Consider the following 19,068-nt stretch of genomic DNA (forward strand, 5'->3'; position numbering starts at 1 on the left):
CATTAATGAATGAAGGCACATAATTAAAACATCTGTCATTGTCCTAGCGGGTCGATTGAAGGCTTGGATTGGCTGTGGAAAACCAAACAAGGCAGAGTTAATGTTCTCCTAATCCTTCACCTGCTGAGGTGACAGTGATGGGTAGCAAACATGCACCAATGAGCAGTAATGAAGTCGCTTTTAGATTGGTTCAGTACAGGTTTTTCAGGCTAATTAAATAGACAAAAATGTTAATTTAATCAAAGGAACGTGTATTCATTAAAGAAGGTGCATAAGATAACTGAAGTGGAGAATTAGCTCAGTCAAGAGCTATGTTGTAGCTCCTGACTAAATTTTCCAGATTATAAAGAGAATGATGTATTTATGTACAATATTTCTTAATTTTATTTTTTTTTAAAGATGCAAATCCATGGTTTCATCTCTGTGTGTCAGAGGATTTACACAGGGATCAAAGCTGTCTCCCTGTATTCCTGTATGCTGTGGGGAGGGAGCAGGGAGTTTAGGACTCAGAAAGGGAAAGCAGGGAGGGAATGAGATGTTCTTTCTGCATTCCAGATGGCACAAGCCACACTATCACATTATTGCTCAAATGAGCTCATTACCTTCTTCCTTCATGGGACTTGGTGTACAGTGGTGTAGCATGGCTGGCTTTGTCTCATTTTCCTTGGTCTTCTTTGGGCTGTGACCAATTTGCAAGGCAAAAATTGAACAATTTTGTTCATACTGTAGATGCACTGAGTGTCCTTTTGGGGCACATTAGGAAAAAAAAAAGGCAAGAAATACAGATTTTCAGCTGTTAAGATGTAAAATACAGTGAATTACCTTATCAGATTGTATCTCATCTAAACCCAATAAAAAGGAAAGATTATTCTGTAAGATCACATGGCTGTGGTAGCACAGAAAATAATTAAAATGTCGTATTAGAGACTTGTTACAATTTTAACCTTCTCCAACCCCACATTCTAATTTGATTTTGCCTTTAGATAAGCAGTGTGAATGACAGTCTATAGTTGGAGAATGAGACCGTTTGGGTGCATTTTAAATATGGTCCTTGATCCCAAAACTGGCTGCCTTTAGCTCTCCCCATCCCACCCCACGGGGAGGCTGATGCTGATTGATGCAGCATTTCCCAGAACACGATGGTGTCTGTAATTGAACAACAACACGTGGTGACCCACGAGGAGAACATCTGGGAACAGCAGATGTGGGAGCAGCCTCAGCGTTTGCCACAGTCAGTTCTGAGGGATTGGACAGCACAAATATTATTTGAAACATAAATATTTTAAATAATTGTATATAATTAACTGTGTAGTGCTTTAGATGAAAGAATAATTATCACCTATTGCTGTGGTAGATTGTGTCTGTTACATTTCTTTTAAAGGCTGGAAGTCTTTTAACTTATTCCTTCTGAGAGGGTGGAGAGTGTTCAGTGGGTGTTATGGATCAATTATTTATTTCTATATAGAATGTGTGGTTCGTTAGTTGGTTGGGAAAATGTCTGGAGAGGAGGAATATTAGAACATGCTGGCATTCATGGATTACTTTGCTTTATATCATAATTTTCAGTGTAATGGTTAATGGGACTATTTTAATTAATTTAATGTCTGTTGTGCTGTGAAGACAAGTTAGCAATTATCTTTTTCATTGTTTGTTTGTTTGTTTGTTTAGTCCATGGTTTCTGGGATTGGTCTTCTAGGAGAGCAGATGGTAGAAAGGAGGATTGAGGTAGAAATTAAGGTTTCTTGTTATAACTAACAGCTTTTATGTATTGCAATAGAGATTTCATTTCTTTGGTTAACCAGCATAAACAGTTTTCATTAGCATCTAAATTTAACATAATTTTCAGGAACATGCAAGTCCTGGTAACTGAAGATGATGATTGATACGGATCTAACAATGAAGGAAGAAACAATTAAAATGCTGAAAGTTAAATTTGGGAAAGAGAGATGAAGATGAAGCTTTTTAATCTGGGAAAAATGAATCAACAGCACGCATGACTTTGGAAATGTCTTTTTTTTTTAATGTTTATGAATAAATGATGCAGCTGTACTGTGAGGTGTTAGCAGAGCCCATGTAATTGGGACATGTGGGCAAAGCAGTCCTGGAGAGGTGTCTGGAGGAATCCAAACTGGGTTCTTGGTTAATATTATGGAATATATTAATGCTTTGAACTGATCATGGCATGTAGTTCTGTTCAGATTCATAAGAATCATCTTGACAAAGAGAATATTAACTAATTGCTTGAGTTTAAGCTAAAGGAACCTGAAAAAAATTGTAGATTTGGCTGTAGCTCCTGATGTTTTGCAGGTTCATCCCCATGGATGTATTTTGCAGGTGGAGCCGTGTCTGTGGCCTTGGGACAATTTCTCATTTCAGGGATGTGAATGGAATTTTGTTTCTGGGGGAGCTGCACCCAGAGGCATTCAGCACTGTGAGGGAGGGTGTTCTGCACAGCTTTGGGGCTCTGCCAGAGGGAATTGGGGTTTCCTTTGTGCTTCAGGGGACCAGAGACGCTGAAAAGATTTTCAGGAGACAGGTGTCACTTCACACCAGCCTCCCAAGCAGCTCCCACGGAGCACAGAGGGTGCTCGTAGTACAGCTGGAAATTTTCCTCTTCTTTTGTGCTGATATTAGAGATTGGCAAGAACTGGTGGTGATGGGAGTGCTGTGTTAGGTTCACTGAGAGCTGTTACTGCTTTTTGGCTGCTTTAGCAGTGCAAGGCACATGTTCTGCAGCTCAGCACAGCCCTGCTGCGGCCGTGCCTTGGCTTGGCTCTTCCTCTTGGCACGGGAGGTGCCACAATTCATCACTGCACCAGCCAGGAGGACAGGGGCAGGGAGGTGTGTTGGCAAAAGGGACTCCTAAGATCAGTGACGCTGGGCAGTAGAGGATGGAAGGGGTTAAACGTGTGTGCTCATCCCAGCTCTCAGGGTCAGGACTTCTCCAGCCCCTGGAGCTGGATGGATTCTGTGTCTGCTCACTGCAGCAATGCAAGGGAGGCAGGGGAGCAGGGGCTGGAGCCCATTCTGCAGCACCCAGCATCATCTCCTGCCCCAGTGTCCTCCCCACTCTGCTGTAGCCCTGCCCCAGATCTCTGCATCTTCCCAGGAGAGGGAAGGGCCCCGCTTTCCTTCTGATTTCTGTCACTCCAGTGAGCAGAAGCTGGTAGTTCATTTTTCCATGGTTTAATGGCTGTTATCAGAGCAACCGATCTTATGGTTCTGTGATTCAGAAACAAAAGTGCTGCTACTTTTATATATGTTTTGTTTTAAATATACTCCCAGAAAAACAGCCTATTTTAATGCTTCATTTATCCTTCACTTGTTTTTCTTCCATCTTTTCTATTCCTGTTGCCCACCAGGGAACCATTGGTCTGCTGAGATGAGTCCAGAGCCAGAAGTGCCACTTCTGCCCACTTCCCAGTTAACAGAGGACACCTAAACCATAATTTTATTATTTTTCCTCAAACTGATAAGGACCATAACTAGTAGAGCTGCAAGCTGCTCTGGCAGCAGTTGGGTGGGCATCCACACATCCATGCATATATCCAAAACCCAGTTTCACTTGTGTGGAAGTTGAGAACTTTAACAAGTTTTCAAAATCTGCAAAGCTTCTCTCTTGGCATGGGCTAAAGCATATTAGGATGAGTGCTTACGAATGTCTTTGGTTTGTTGATGGTGTGATAAAATTCTCCTCTGAGGCAGAGAGCTTTTCATGGGATGAATGTTGAATGAGGAGCTGCTGGGATGGGATCCCTCCTCCAATCCCCAGCTCACAGCAAATTTAACAACTTTGAAAGTTCTTAATGATTTATTTTTCATCTGATAGAGGTGCCCAGGAAGGGCTCCATTAGCTTAAGGAAGAAATGCTGAGTAGAAATACATTCCAATGGAATTTACCAGTTTTAAAAACATTTATTGCTACAGTTTTGTCCTCAGTCTTAGCTCTAATTCTTTTTTTTCTTACCTTTATTGTGAAGTTTATGTTAAATTAAAAAAAAAAAATACATTAGTTCTTTTTTTTATGAAGTTGCACCCTAAGGCCTTAACTTCTGCCTTCTTTTCAAATATTCTGAAGGTATCGATTACTTTATTTCTCTTAAACACATTTCAGTGTTGGAGAGGGAAACCAGCATATTGCTCATTCACTGCTGTGCTTTATTATTCAAAAGGTTTTGTTTCTTGCTGTGATGACTGTCCGAGGTCTTTGTCAATTGTTCCTTGCTATTGTTTATCAGAATTGCTGTGGTTTGTGAAAAAAAAAAAAAGGCTTTGGCTATGCTGCCTTTCTGTTAGCAGAAGCTAGAAATATCAAAACATGAAATAGTAAGGTACTGGTTTGAAACTTCCACTAAAAGGCTGTTGAAAAAAAATCTTAAAAACATTTGAAAAGGAAATAAACCCCCCCTAAAATCTACAAAATGTCTGTCATCATGAGGGTATCATCCTGAGATAATCAGGTCAAATATAAGCTGTTCTTTCCATCTTAATAAATGGGTTGTATAAAAAATATGATGACACAGGACATCTTCAGCCAAGTGCAGTAATAATAATAACCAAGTGTGCTTTATTGCAAGGAAGAAATGTTACCACTCCAATTACCCCATATAGGAGATTTGAAAAAATCCTAATAGGAAACAGTTTAAGCATAGCTGTGAAGTTATTATTTCAAAACTAGATGTAATCAGTTACCAGCAATACACGGTATGTCTTAATTAATGGCTGAAGAATGTGAAATCTCCAGGGGGCCTGTCTCCACTGGTGTTTAGGGACATATTATAACTCAAGGTAATTGAATAGCAATTAGCTAGAGTTAATGAACGTGCATTCTTGGGAAGACACACAACAGTGAGTGGATCAGCGTGGAATGAACCACGATGAAACACACACCCGTTTGTTTTGCTGAAGAAGCATCTACTGAATGTCCACACCAGGATACAAAAGGCCATTAGTTAATTTGAATTAACATTCTTCTCTACTCCCATTCCAAGTGAAAAGCGCTCTGTAGGTAATGCAAGGACAGCTGTTGATATTTCAAGGCTATACCAATTAAAGATATTGCCCCTGTAAACCGTGGCACAAGCTTTTCTTGACTGTGGGTCTTTAAAACAATCTAAGCAATAAACAGAAATTTCTAGTCTATGAGGTGGGATTCATGTTGCATTAGAGAGCTAATTGAACTAAATTGGAGACTGGCTTTCACCAAAATTCCACGCAGTGGGGAGGAGAAAGGCCATTTCAGCAATGCCATGCCAGTGCTCCCCTTTTCCATGTCAGCTTCTTCCAGATTTGGATACAGGCAGCAGCCAAGCACTGAACCAGGGTCTGCATCCATCAGCTGAAAGAGAAACTGATTGGCAAATGTTTTCTCTTTGTTCTGAAAATAAAAGGCTGATTTATGCAAAATTCCTTGGGTGATTATAGGGACAGATAAGATTTTTCTTGGAAATTGAAGAACACAAATATTTGAATGCAGTCCCAAACGCTGTTAGGAGCCAAAATATGGGGGGCTCACAGATTTAAGTGACTCTTTCTGAAAGATTTATAGAGAGCTTAACGAGACACTAATAATGTACAAATTCAATAGCTAGAGGAAAATTTAAAAAGTAAATGCATATGTAAGTTGATTGCATTATCCAAAAGTTAAGTAAACAAGATTGTATTTTTTCAGTGATTTAGGAATCTCTGCCTTACTCCAAAAAAACAAGAAATTCCTTAGAAAGCCAGCATAAGATCCAGAAAAAAAGAGACATTAAAAATCAGATACTTACAGGCAAAGAAATTTTTTTTCCAAAAGTCCAGAAGTGTGGGCTGGGTTCCTCTTGATCCATGAATTATGGTGTGGAAAAAAAAAAGTCTTAGCAGAATCCTCTTTCATGTCACAGTAAACAAAGCAGTTCAGAGATGGCAAAGTTTAGTTTAAGGTGCCCTTGGGTTCTCTTTGGGAGTTTAACCTGTTTAAAGAAACGAAAAGGCAAAGATTCCAAATTAAATTCTGCCATAAATTAACACAATTAATGTGTTTCATTTCGGCTACCTGCACATCATTCAGGGAGCTGTCTTTGAAGAGACAAATTAATTACTAATAAGAATTCTATACCCTATTATTTTCTCTATTTACTGATGTTACTTTCCAACGCTTTTCCAGAAATACTTTGTCTGATATTTAACAAGTGAAGCTATTATTATCTTAAATTACATAAGATTTTCTTCCCTCATGGTTGCAATAGAGAAGGATGAAAGTAAAAAAAAAAAAACCCTTTAGCAGGACTTTAACAAACTCACTGCAGATTTTCAGAGTAGGTATGGAAGAGTTGAACAAGCTAAGACAAAAAAAATATTGAGATCAGAGAAATGCTGAATGAGGGAGGGTCTGAGTCTGAGACAATATTTTTGGCTTTGCGTAGCTTCACTGTAAATTTCAATATTTCTATGAATTTGCCCTAGACACATCAATAAGCTTTGAAAGTACAGGTTGTTAATGAGTTGCAGCTGAATCCCAATTTTCTTTCTGTTTATTTTTTTGAGTAGTAGAAATACTCCCTGTGTCTATATAATTAATGTTTTAATGTTTGTTTTCCTTCAGTAGAGTCTGCCTTTTGAGATATTCCTTCGGTTCTTTCATCGTTTCACAAAAATTAAAATTCTGCCCAAAATAACTCAAACCGCCCTTACGTTATATGCAGAGAATTTTCAGCTCCAAAGCGTATCTTTTCAAGCTTATTCTTAAAAAAAGTCTTTCAAGTTACAAAGACTTCCACTGCCACTTTATAAGAACAGTGGGGTTTTTTTTCTTTTTTTTAATAGTTTATTTTGGAAAGGATGCTGTTGACCATGAGGAAATGATTAAATAAGCTTTTCATTTAATAGCAATACCCTGTATTTAGGCAATGCCTTTAATTTTTAAGAAATTCTAGGCCTTCTGACAAAGTCGTGTGACATTTTGACCCCCAGCATTTGCTGCTTGCATTTGGTAACAAATGTTGGGAATAAACATTATGACATAATCTCTAAGCATTACATGAATAAACACGGTTTTCTCAGGAATGTCTCCTAAAGCCTACAGCAACTTAGAACACTAATGAAAGCACGAAATTTTTGTCAGGCATTTCATAATTTAGAGATTGATAAAGCAGAAGGCATCCCATAGGAATGCATTCTGGTGAGCTGGTCCCATTGCCCATGTTAGATATTTATTCCCCATTTTAGACATTTCTGAGGATTTCCTAGAGATATGCAATGTATTGCACTGGTTACCAAGATTGCTTATGTCTTTAAGACCCCACCAATAACTGAAAGGAGGAAATCAGATTTTTTTTAATAAACTTTGAGTGAGAGAAGAGCCATGGTATGTAGCCATAGCTATGAACTATACATTTTTTACAGTATCGACAGAGACAGACTGCAAAGAACCAATTAGAATAATTAACATTTGCACTAGTACTTCTGCCTTGATATCAAGTCACTGACCACATTGAGTACAGTTACTCTAATTAATAGTCCCATTCAGGAAAGCTATTTATAGGTGCAGTATTTTACCCAAGCGTGTAAGGGCTTCACAAGGTATCCAACAGCTGGCTTTGAGTAATACATTCAAAAGCATATCCCCAGTAATCCATCTCAATTCCTCATTTATTACCTTCACATCTTTCTAGCGCTTTTGTCAATAAGATATTGCTTCCAGCAGTTCAACTTTATTCTTACATTAATATCCCAAATTTATCATTGGGTTCTAAATTTCCTCTGGTCACCGAAATGTCCCACTGAGCCATTTAAGCTCCCTGAAACTCCGTTCTTTATTGGTAGCCTGGGAAAAATATTTTTTGCCCTCTATCCCTGAGTGTTTTGAGATTAAATTTACTAACGTTGTCAAGTAGGTCAGCGAGGAAAGCCGAAACAAGGGAGAAAAATGTTCAGGATTTAGGTGGATGTGGAGGGGAGGAGGGGACAGAGGTGCAGAGCTCCAGCCCCACTGTCACAGCCGTGTCCTGGGCAGAGCTGTAGATGTGCAGAGAGGACTGAAATCTCCTGGTTCAGGCAGGCTGAAGGCAAGGTCTGGATGCTCACCAAGGGACAGCCAAAGGGAAATACAAGTTAGCCTTGGCGTGTTTGGCTCTGTGTTTTTGTTCTTTTAATGGATAGAAGTTCCTTCTCCAGCAGTTTTGGTCCCTAACCAAGTGCAGCGGTTGGCGATGTGTCATCATCCCCCAGAGGTCCTTTTTTATGGAAAGAAATGTCCTGTTCAGGCAGTAGCAAGCACAGGCTGCCAAAGCAGCCAAAAAGCTGCAAGGAAAGTCTAGGTTACCCTCAGAGCCCTGCCTGGAACACGATGAAGAGCTGAGTCTCCTCTTGCCAGCCACACTCTGCCTGCAGAGAGCTGTGGGGAGCAGCATCCCAGTGCCCTCCCACCCAGCAGCACTGGCTGACCAAAACCATTTCACCAAGTTCATTAATTTAATGTTAATTTAACGTTTTTTTAACTCAGCCTGATGCTGTCTCCCATCTCCCTGCCTGCAGGCATGCCCAGCACCAGGGCTGCCCTGTGGGGCTCCCTGCAAGGGCTGCATCCTCCTCCTGTGCTGGTTTTATTTTCTTTGCAGAGGTCCCAGGGAGCACAACCAGGGGCTTCTGCCAAAGCTTGCACACACCCACTGGAGATTACAACGTGTTTGAATTGCTGGCATCACCTGCTCTGCTCATCCTTCTCATTCTGCCAGGCTGGAGGGGAGGGAGCATCACTTCTGACTCATGAGGGTGCTGCTGCTAGACTGTGCCCAGGAGCAGCATTTGGCCTGCAGGAATGCTCAAAGGAAATCCACATCTGAGGCACTTCATATTTATTTCAAAAGATTTTTGTGATTTAAGTAATCTTGGTGCTGCTGAAAGGAGTTTTTAAAGCTGAGGTGAGGTTGCATGCAGTGGATAAATTAATAACTCTGCAGGTTGTGAGTCACTGCATTTGTTTCTGCTGGTGTCATGTTTCAAAAAGGAGCAGGATAAGGAGGAAATGCTAATATCCCCAAAGAAGACATATTTCTGCAGTGAAGGGACACACAGAGCTGTGCTCTCTAAAGGCCAAAGCCCAGTAAGAGCAATCACTTCCCTGTGGCTTTAAGACCCTCTGTTTAAAAAAAGTATTTTAAAAAGCTGCTGTCTCTTGCTCTGTTGTCACTTGCTGATGCCAGCTGTATATTTTTGCATGTGATTTTTGGCTATTTCAGGTAACCACCTGACTTTCACACACATAATATTGTACTCCTGAATTCCAAGAGAATCTCTTGGCATCTGCCAGAAGTCCCCTATGACTCAGTAAGCACCCACTCAGTAAATAATTTGAAATTAAAAGCACCCCACGCATGAGTTCTGGATACAAAAAAGAAAAAAAGCCTTATTGCCTTTATTTTCCTCAGAAAGTAAACAGTGGGGAAATTGTCTCTGTTGCTTTGCAAATGTATAATCTGCCATGATGATAATTTTGGGTATTACCTCAGGAAGTGCTGTCTTGCAGGAGCCTTCTGGATTTGGATTGCTGGCCAGCAAGTTTCTAGTTCCCTTGCTGTTTAATCATCATTGATTTTAGTCCAGTAAACACTTCTGAATGTGCATTAGAAAGCTGTGAAGAAGACAAAGGGCATTAAGCATAATGCACCTTCTGGCAAGGAGGCAGAGGGATGCAGACTGCAGGGAGGTGAGAGAGGAGCTGCAGTCTGAATTAGTGGCATTTGAAAGTTGCTAAAATTAACCTGTTGTTTCTTATGAGCAGGATATTTATAGTTTCTCAGCTGCAGAGCTGTCACACAACAGGGTGTGAGACAGACTGTGGTTTGCCTCCCTTGGCACAGTTTTCTCGTGTGACTGCTGGTGGACACCTGACTGCGTGCCTCAGTTTCCCCTTGAAGGGAACCTGGCCAGGAGGGGTTGAAATTTGATGATCTTTAGGATCCCTTCCAACCCACACCATTATTTCCATCAGTGATTTCCTCCTGCTGCTGCAGGGCCGGGTACCAGGTGGGTGTAAATGGATGGAGCAGTTTTAAATCAATAGCTGCACTCCACAAATCAGATCTCATTCTTTGCCACCTTTCGTGGTGGTGAGGGGCTCTGAACATCCTCATATATTTTCTTCTGTGTATAATTATTTACTGGCAATTGTTCAAAATGCAGTAGAAGCAATATTCTTATTTCAGCTTCTCTGGGAGCAGTTCAGTTCTCATTTCTTTGCCATACCCAGAGCCTCTCCTGCTAAAAACAATGTCACAGACACACTGGAGATAAGTCAGGAAGAAAGTTTAAATTATTTTTCTGTATATTCTGATAGTGAAAGAGCAAAATAATATCTTTTTTGTGACAAATACAGCTATAAAAATTCAGTGGTGGTTCTTTGGCCATGAGGGCAGTTTCTTAACCATGGGACTTTGGATTCCTCTTAAAAGAGAGAATTTGATTTTAAAGGAAATTTCCTTTACCCACCTGTGTAAATAACTTGAACATGCTCTATCTCCTATCTGTTACTGAAAGCATGAGTCTTGATTAAAAAAAAATCATTAAGATAATCCCTAAAGTCACTCTATGCGGGTATAGTTGGAATCACATTTTCAAAATACACTTTATTTCATTATATCAATTTATTGGTTTGACTGGCAACGTGTTTGTTTTCGAGTCCTGTTGCACTTTCAGTGCACTTTGCACTGAGCTCCAGGTTTATTGCAGCAACCTAAAGGCAACCAGAAAAGATGCCCAAGTCACCTTGGAGGGTGACTTCACCCACAGCAGTGGGTAAGAAGCAGTTCCAGAGAGTGATTTTGGTTCTAGATGGAGCCTTTGCCCTTTTCTCTCCCCTGACTGCAGAAGTAGCATGGGGTGATTATCTGCAAGTGCAGGCTCACCAGTTAAATGCCCGATAGTGGCTGAATGGGGGCTCAGAAGTGATTAATTGAGATGCATTGAAAATATTCCTCCCTGCCCACCCTGCTTCCTCCTGGCTTTTGGAAACAGAGGAGGTTATATGGAGTAAATGAAGCTACTGAAAACACACATTCACATCATGACTACCCCACTTTAGAGGCTGGGGTTGCCATGGCAGGGAGTTTCTCACACAGGTGGGGGTTTGGGGAGGTCAGTGCAGCTCCAGCCGCTGTCCCACAGCCTGTAAATCCATCTGCTGGGCTGGATCATCAAATGTGCCTCAGGGATGGGACCTGTGAGAGCAGGCACAGCCCTGCTGGGTCTCCTCACCTGTGCTTTGAGCTCTCCTGGGTGTTGGTGTGAGTTCTGGATGGGATTGAAACCACAGTGTGTTTGCATGGGCCTCATTTCTTTGCCCAGACCTGGTGTTATGCTCTAATTAATGCCCCTGAGTTGTTTTGGCGTGTTCACATCAGACAAAATGACCCAATAATTGGCCCCATTTCTGAGAGCTCACCTTCAGACACGCCACAGGAGAGCTGCTGCAGCTTTACTCCTTAATCTGCAGCTTCAGTGCTGGTAGGGGGAATGCTAAATGCTGTATTAGTCAGAAAAATCTTTCTTCAGAATGTAAGAACAGAACACGAAAGGGATCCACTAAGAAAAAGGAAAAAAAAAAAATTCCTTCTTCTCCCTGGAAACTTCTTCCAGCACTATAAAGATGAGTGAGTCCAATCAGCCCTGGTGTAACTTGGAGCAGCAGTGCCACAGAGGACTTTGTGTCCAAGATCTTTAAGATCTCTGAAAAAAGAAGTGTTTGTTCTATCCTTCATTTGGTGATTGACAGATTGTCATAGTTAAGGAGCATTAGCCATAATTTATAAGAACTCTTTCTGCACCCTCTGCATCAGTGAGTTTCTGTGCTGATTTGATTATTGAATCACTGCATTAGAAGGCTTCTTGTTCCTACGAATACAAAAATCTTTTTTTCCCACTTCTGAGTGAGCACAAATTTCTGCAGGATAGGACTTTTCCCTTTTAGTTAGCATAATTATGGTAATGAGCTGGACTGAAAAAGGTGGAGAATTCCAGGGACACATTTGGGATGAATGTTGATGTTAAGATGTGAAACCTTACTAAATTTGTGTTGGAGAAAAAGCAGAAAAGTGAAGTGGCTCATTTTATAATGCTGCAGTGCCAAAGTGCTCTGTAACAAGGAATTGGAGGAGAGAAAGCCAAGTTTCCATCTCTTCCCTGCTGTACCAGTGGAAAGAGAAATTATTACCCTAGAGGGGAATTCTGCATATGATGGTTGAGTTGTAGTAACAATGCTGGGATTCATAATTACTTCCCCAGAAGGTCTGCTAATCTTCTTCCCTGCAAAATGTGCTCTCAGATGGGGTGGCTTAATTCATTGAAATCCTGGTTTTGTGGTGCCACACCTGACCATACTTTGAATAAACTCACTAGCACTTTGCTTTGCAAAGAAATACCTCCTGCCTAGAGTAATTCCAGCATTATGCAGTAAATCCAGAGCTGAGCTTTCTTCAAGCTCTGGCTGAAGGATTTGTTTAGAAATTGTTCCAACACTAGTTTGGAATTGTTTCCATGGGTGAGATTTAGTTGCTTTGGTCGGTTGTAATTTATTTCCAACAGTGATTGGAAAACCACGTTTGAGCCTATTCTTTCTGCTCATTAAGACTTTTCTCCTCAACTTCCACTACAGCAAATTTATCAGTGTCTTTTCCCTTCCACATGAGTTTCATGGGGCTCTTTGAGTGTCTTTCCTCAGAAATGGTGTTGGCTCTGGGGAGCACCTGGGCAGTGTGGAAGGAACAGACAGAGAAGGGTTCTGTGGGGATGTGCACGTGGAAATCATCCCAAGTGCCATCCCTAATCCCGTGAGCCCAATGGGAATGAAGCCAAGATGTTCTGCACCAGATCTCATGGCTGTGGCTGGGGTGTCCTCTCACTTCTTGTGCTCTTGTTGTATCCTCTCTTCTCATTCTTTGTTTCTGCAGTCATGCAGAGGAGCTCACAAAACCAGGAGTTACCATTGGAAAGGAAGGGCTCTGAGCTTTGCAAGGGCTTTGTTTGGGCTGAGTTTTACATTAACCATCATGGCCTGCAGGCAGTTTCCTCTGCTTGCACGTAATTCCTTCACAAGCCAGAAACCACCTGAGTTTGCTGTAGCTATCACAAATAACTTCATACCCGTGGAAGGAGCTAAAAGTGCCTACAGAGCTCTTACAGCTTCAGCATCAGCCTGCAGAGGGCTTTTTCCAGTGGGTGCCTCCCGCAGCTGGTCTGTGTTCATTCCATGTCTCCTGTGACTGATGGCTGCAGCTCCAGAGATTATTTAGAGGCGTCTCCTCACAGGGTTCTGGATGGAGCTTTCTGCAGGGAGCCCTGAGTTAGCTGATTGCTGCTCTTGCTACATTTATAATGTTGTTTTAGTGCACCACACAGCTGCAGAATTTTAGCTGTGCTTCACCAGTGTCTCCCTCCTTCCCTAGGGAAGGATTTATTCTGTCCCACAGTGATCTGAGGCACTTGAGGTCACCTTCCTGAAGCCTCAGCACAGTTTTTCCTGCCCCATGCCTATCACCTTTAGAGGCAAATGCTACAGTAAGGCATCAGACAGGGACATCTGAGGTCAAGAGGCAGAGGGAGGTGATGGCAGTGGCGGACATGAGACCTCCCAGTGCAATTCACAGCATAATCCTGGAGCTGTGCACTCAGGTATACGGTTGTAAATGCTGTGTGATGCTTCATTGTGGTTTTTCTCTGCTGTCCACACAAACTTGAGTCTGTACATGAGGTCTCAGAGCAAGGTCTTATGCCAGAGGAAGTTTTCACACATTGCCTCCTTACTCATGTTGCTGTGGACCAAGCTGTGTAACCAGATTTAACTTCACAGGACTGCTGCTGCTGGTAGGTGGCTTCCATAGGAAAATATTGCTGCTGATCCACAGCTGGATACTGGGATCCTTATTAAGATGATGAATTAGCTGAAGAAAATGAGGAGAAGGAGGGAGGGCAGATGCAATTAGAACAAGTTTGAGGCTGTGAAGACCTGGCAATGATGTGTTCTGTACCTGGAATCTGGAAACATTTAATGTCAAGTCAGAGAGAAAAGGACAGCACAGATATCTTCCCAGGAGGGAAAAAAAAAAAACCAAACTAGGTCACTTGCCTTTGCTGAGGGTTTTTTTCCTAACTTTGGATGTATTGAGCTGTGTAATAACTTGCACATATCTGGAAGCAATGCAGAGCACAGCAATCAATAATACAAGCAACGATAATCAGGTGTTTCAGCCATCTGACACAAGCAGTCTCCTGAGATAATTCTCTCCCACAGGACATTGCTGAACATAACTCCAGTTTATTCCTAGCAAAAAAAAAATAAATGCTTACCTGCTGTGCAGAGACAAACCTTGCCAACCATTCTCCTCCTGAAAACTGGAAAGGGGTGGAGGTGCAGGGAAAACCAGTGGGAAACACCCACTGGAGCTGGTGGTGGCCAGCAGACAGCTGGAGCAATCTGTCACCTGTCACCAGTGTCCTTAAAATCCTTAGAAAGACCTCAATAAACAGGAAATTTGTTCAGCAACAAAGAGAGGAGAACAGAGGAAGCACAGAAGGGTTGGAGGCTGCACTTTGTGTTTGTAAAGGACAAAGGATCCTGGCACCAAGGGACACAGTGAATGTGTGTCACCATCACCTTGGCTCCTGAGGAGGTTAAGCTGCAGTGAGAGCCCAGCCTGTCTAATAAAGCTGCCCATGAATGAGACAGCACTGAAAATTCCCCCAGTCCCTGTGTGGATCAATCCAGATCAGTGCAGCCAGCACCAATCCCAGGTATTTATTGTAGAATTATTGAAAAGTTTGGGTTGGGAGCGACCTTAAAGATCATCTCATTCCACCCCCTGCCATGGCAGGGACACCTTCCACTGTCCCAGGCTGCTCCAAGCCCTGTCCAACCTGGACTTGGGCACTGCCAGGGATCCAGGGGCAGCCACAGCTTCTCTGGGCAGCCTGTGCCAGGGCCTCCCCACTCCTTCAGGGAAGAATTTATTCCTAATATCTAATCCAAGCCTACTCTCAGTTTTAAGCCTTTACCACAGCAGTTACATGTGGCTGCTTTTTTCTTAGGGTGGCTGTTTTTTTCTTATTCTGTTAGCTGGATCTTCCTGCTACCAGCCTTGCAAAAAAAAACTAAAACAAAACCCTTAAAATTAAAGTAACTCAAATTGTTAAAAAGTAAAACAAACACAAGCTGGGCCTTAGCCACTTGTGTGGCCACATTGCCAACTGAAAGGCAGAGAGGAGAATTGGTGATCAGACACCATCAATGCTGAGCTCTTCCTCTGAAAGTAAAACCATCCTTCATAATTGGCTGTAGAAATGAGATGCTTCTCAAGCTGCTAAAATCCAAAATTCCTTTCCCAGTCAGCATCTCCAAAATGACATTTACGTTATTCAGGATTGCTCTCTCCTTTCAACCCCAAGCAGTCAGCAATAGCACATAAATTTTTATGCCTGTCCTGTACAAGGCACTGCATAAAAAAGAGGGAGGGCATAAATGATGTAATTGATGTGAAAGTTTTTGCCGTGCACACCCAAAAAGGATAAAAATTCAAAGCAGGTGGTGTTGGAAGGTTCCCAACTCTGTGCCCCCTGTTTGGAGCTTGCCTTCTGGGAGCTCCCACAAACCTGGCTTGTGCCTGCACTATAAAGTGATTCACTCTGCTGAGGAGTCTGTTAGTAGAAAGGAGAGAAACAATGATTTTCAGATGGCAGAGTGTGAAAGAATCAATACTTCTCCTTATTCACAAGCAGGAGAGTAGCAGATAAGGATATATACCAATCACAGACACAGTGTTTAATAAAACATCTTGGTCTTTGTCACTCTAGGCAGTTTTCTGCTACGTTTTATAGGTCACAGTCCATGAAATTTCATAGGAACTTTCATATCTATTCTCTGTAGCAGAAAATGACATTTATTTGTTATTAAACCATATAATTTAGGGAGGATGAAGATACTTTATCCAAAACAACATGTGAAGTAGTCTTTCCAACAATGATTTCTCTCTAATGTATCTGTATTTTGGGACCTCTGTATAATCCTGTGAGCTTTTTTTTTTTTTTTTTTCCTAATAGGAAATAATAGAGGAATATTATTTTATAGTGATTGTCTGATAAGAGGCCAAGATACTTGTTAAACTCAGGGTACAACCTTTGCTTGTATTTTTACCTGCTGACCCAGACTGTCACCACAAAAACCTGTCAGCTTTAATCATGAGAAACATGACAGTGCTAAGCATTGATCCACTCCCAAACACCAGGAGCTCAAGAGAGGATGTGTGGTGGGCACAGCTTTTATTGCTCCTGGCAGATGCAGGAGGAGGGAGAGGTGAGTTGGGGGTGGAGGTTGAGATTTGATTGCTTTTTGCTCAGAGATTGAGAAAAACGCATGAGGAATTGCTTTTTTCTCTCCAATCCAGTGGGTTTGTGAGAGGATACACCAATTTTGATGGATCAAATGTGTCCTTGATGTTTTGGCTGTAGGACATTGACCCCTAGGCCTGATGCCTCTTTTGCGATGTGTAGGACCTGCTGACTGTCAGCTAAACTTCTCTTATGTACATTTTTAATATGTAAAAATCCTTTGGACCTCACTTGGGCGACAGAGGGTGAAGGAGAGAAAGAGAAACACACGAGAGAAGAGCAGAGTGGGATTCTGGCTCTGTGTCATTTCTCACAACAGAACAGAGTTGTGAGTCACTGAAATTGCTGGTTGGCCACAACTTCAGGGGTGGCTTGACAAGTCCCTTTTTATCCCAAGGGCCATGTTACTGGAAAATTATTGCCCCATTTCAGCTGAGGAGCAAGCCCTGGAGGGGTCAGCACTGCATGTCCAGGAGATGCTCCTTCTGCAGCCTGCTGGGGCACAGAGCAGCTTGCCTGACCTGCAACTTTTCTTAATAAAACCAGAGAAGACACTGCTATGTGAAAGCCCTCAGGGCTTGTAACCTTACTGAGATAATCTATTTTGGGGGGGAAAAAAACTGTGGAGATTTTTTTAGCAGCCCAAAACGTGTGAGGGCCTGCAGATAGCTGTAATAATTCCTGCTCGCTCGAACCGCAAAGCACACTGCTATCAAAATTTAATCTGGGCTTTTTGGTGCATAATCATATTTCAATCATTTTCCTCCATTCTTTTGCCTGAGATAAATGAACGCCTTCTGTGCCACCATCAACCCAGAATTCATAGGCCAATATTTTACACCTAGGGCCAACAACTGTGGGGCATTTTATGACCCATCTCAGTAGCATTTCCAGCGTCTGTCTCTCAAATCTGCTTACAGCCTTCAGTTCAAAATGAGATGACAGCGGTCACTTTATCAACCAGCATCACCTTTGTTCAGAAGACACCAGGATCTGGCAAGAACAATCTTTACTTGGCAGGGAGCTACCTGGGAATGGCACTTCTTGGAACGGGAGAACCTCTGGCAGGTGACCAGAGGTTTGTTGCTGCTGAGCCGTGCGATGTCTCTGATTCTCATCCCTCCAAATTCAGACCTTTTGGCAGCAGTCCATGGAAATCTGGCTGGGTTAGATCTCCACTCTCTTGGAGAGACACTGATTCCTTGTCTGGGGCTGGAGGTGCTCTCGCAGTGGGAGGAAGAGGAGGTAGACAGGTGGGAAGTAGACAATGATTTCATTTTTGCATCTGGATTGGAAAGCATGCTAGAGTATATCCAAATACACGTGGTTTTCCTGGATTTTCCTGGTGTCCTCTTGATACTTTTCATGCCTTCTACCCAAGTGCATTCCCCTTTCCTCTAAAATCCCTAATGGGGATAATGGAAATGCTGGTGTTACTCTCCAATCCTGATTTTTTTGCTAAAAGGTATTCTTCAAACCATCTTTTTCTCAGAAAAAAGGTTACCTCAATCTTTGCAAACTTTGACAATCACTCTGAATCTTGGAAATAATACCTTACATTTGATTTGATTATAGATGTACCTGTGCAATTCCCTACCCACACTGTTTCCTACACACCCCTTCTGAGCAATTATAGCCTAAATTAAGCTAAATCTTAATAAAAGTTAGGACTTTCATGTGTCAGAGGTGAAATATATTTTGGTGCAGTTCTCCTCTGTGTATCTGTGCAGATTTTAATCACACACTCTTTACAGGGCTTTGCTATGAATGAGCAGGTATATTATTATATTATAAAGGCAGGCAGTGAATATTACAGTGAATAGTTTCCTGTTAACACAGAGCATCACTGCCTCTCTGTTAGCAGAGAATGACTTAGCTTAAAGGAACATCTTTCATCTGTGTAAATGGTTTACTGGGGGGCATTGCATAGTTCTGAATAGAAATATTTTTTTCACAGAAACCTGAGCTACAAGGATAACACAAGTAATTGCATCCTCTAGTGCCTCCCAGTGCTATACATGTTATCTTCAATGGGAAAAAATCAGCTATTGGCAGCCTGGTGAATTAAGTAATTGTAACTAATAGGGTTGTTTCTTTTTGCCTGTCTTTCAGGATGGAATGGGGAACCTGAGGATCACAGAAAAGGGTCTGAAGCTTGAAGGAGATTCTGAATTCTTGAAACCTCTCTACGCCAAAGAAATCCGATCAAGACCAGTAAGTTTTTGGGAAAGGAATAAGCTTGTTTCTGTAGCCCTAAAGAAAGAAACCAGGAATGGCAGGGTGATGTGGTTACTGGATAAATTGCTTTGGCCCTTGGCTTCTTGTACAGATGGAGCTGGAGGAGTGAGGCTTTGAGGACCTCATGCAGGCTCTGCATCCTCTGGGCAGTTCCAAAGTTGATACCCGTGGCTCTGGTTTGTGTAAGCCACAGTTAAACTCTTCCAGGACCTCTGAAGTTTCACACTGTCTTTGCTTTCTTTTGGGGTAAATCCTAAACAACCCTCAGCTGGAGGATCTGTTGTTTCTGAGGCAGAAGGATGGCTGGCAGGTCTGAAATCCAGGTCACTTTTAACCAGCTACAGCTTTTCTGGATAGCAGAGGTGGTGCCTTGGCACAAGGGCCTGATGTGTTGTTCATTAGCACAATGAACCCAAATTATGTGCTCAATCCTATTTCACGTTGATTTAAAATTATGTTCAGTTAAAATTCAAT

General features: G+C 42.0%; 1 protein-coding gene across 4 annotated transcripts in view; it reads left to right on the plus strand.

The window, feature by feature from the left end:
- Positions 1-19,068, plus strand: part of SGCD (sarcoglycan delta) — a 192,602-nt gene that overhangs the window by 101,326 nt on the left and 72,208 nt on the right. For all 4 annotated transcript variants that reach the window (XM_063413200.1, XM_063413198.1, XM_063413199.1 and 1 more), the window contains exon 3: positions 18,469-18,570. In XM_063413200.1, coding sequence (XP_063269270.1) covers positions 18,469-18,570 — 102 coding nt within the window. The remainder of the gene's footprint in view (positions 1-18,468; positions 18,571-19,068) is intronic.

Source organism: Prinia subflava, chromosome 16, assembly GCF_021018805.1.
Source record: "Prinia subflava isolate CZ2003 ecotype Zambia chromosome 16, Cam_Psub_1.2, whole genome shotgun sequence".
Taxonomy (NCBI): Eukaryota; Metazoa; Chordata; class Aves; order Passeriformes; family Cisticolidae; genus Prinia; species Prinia subflava.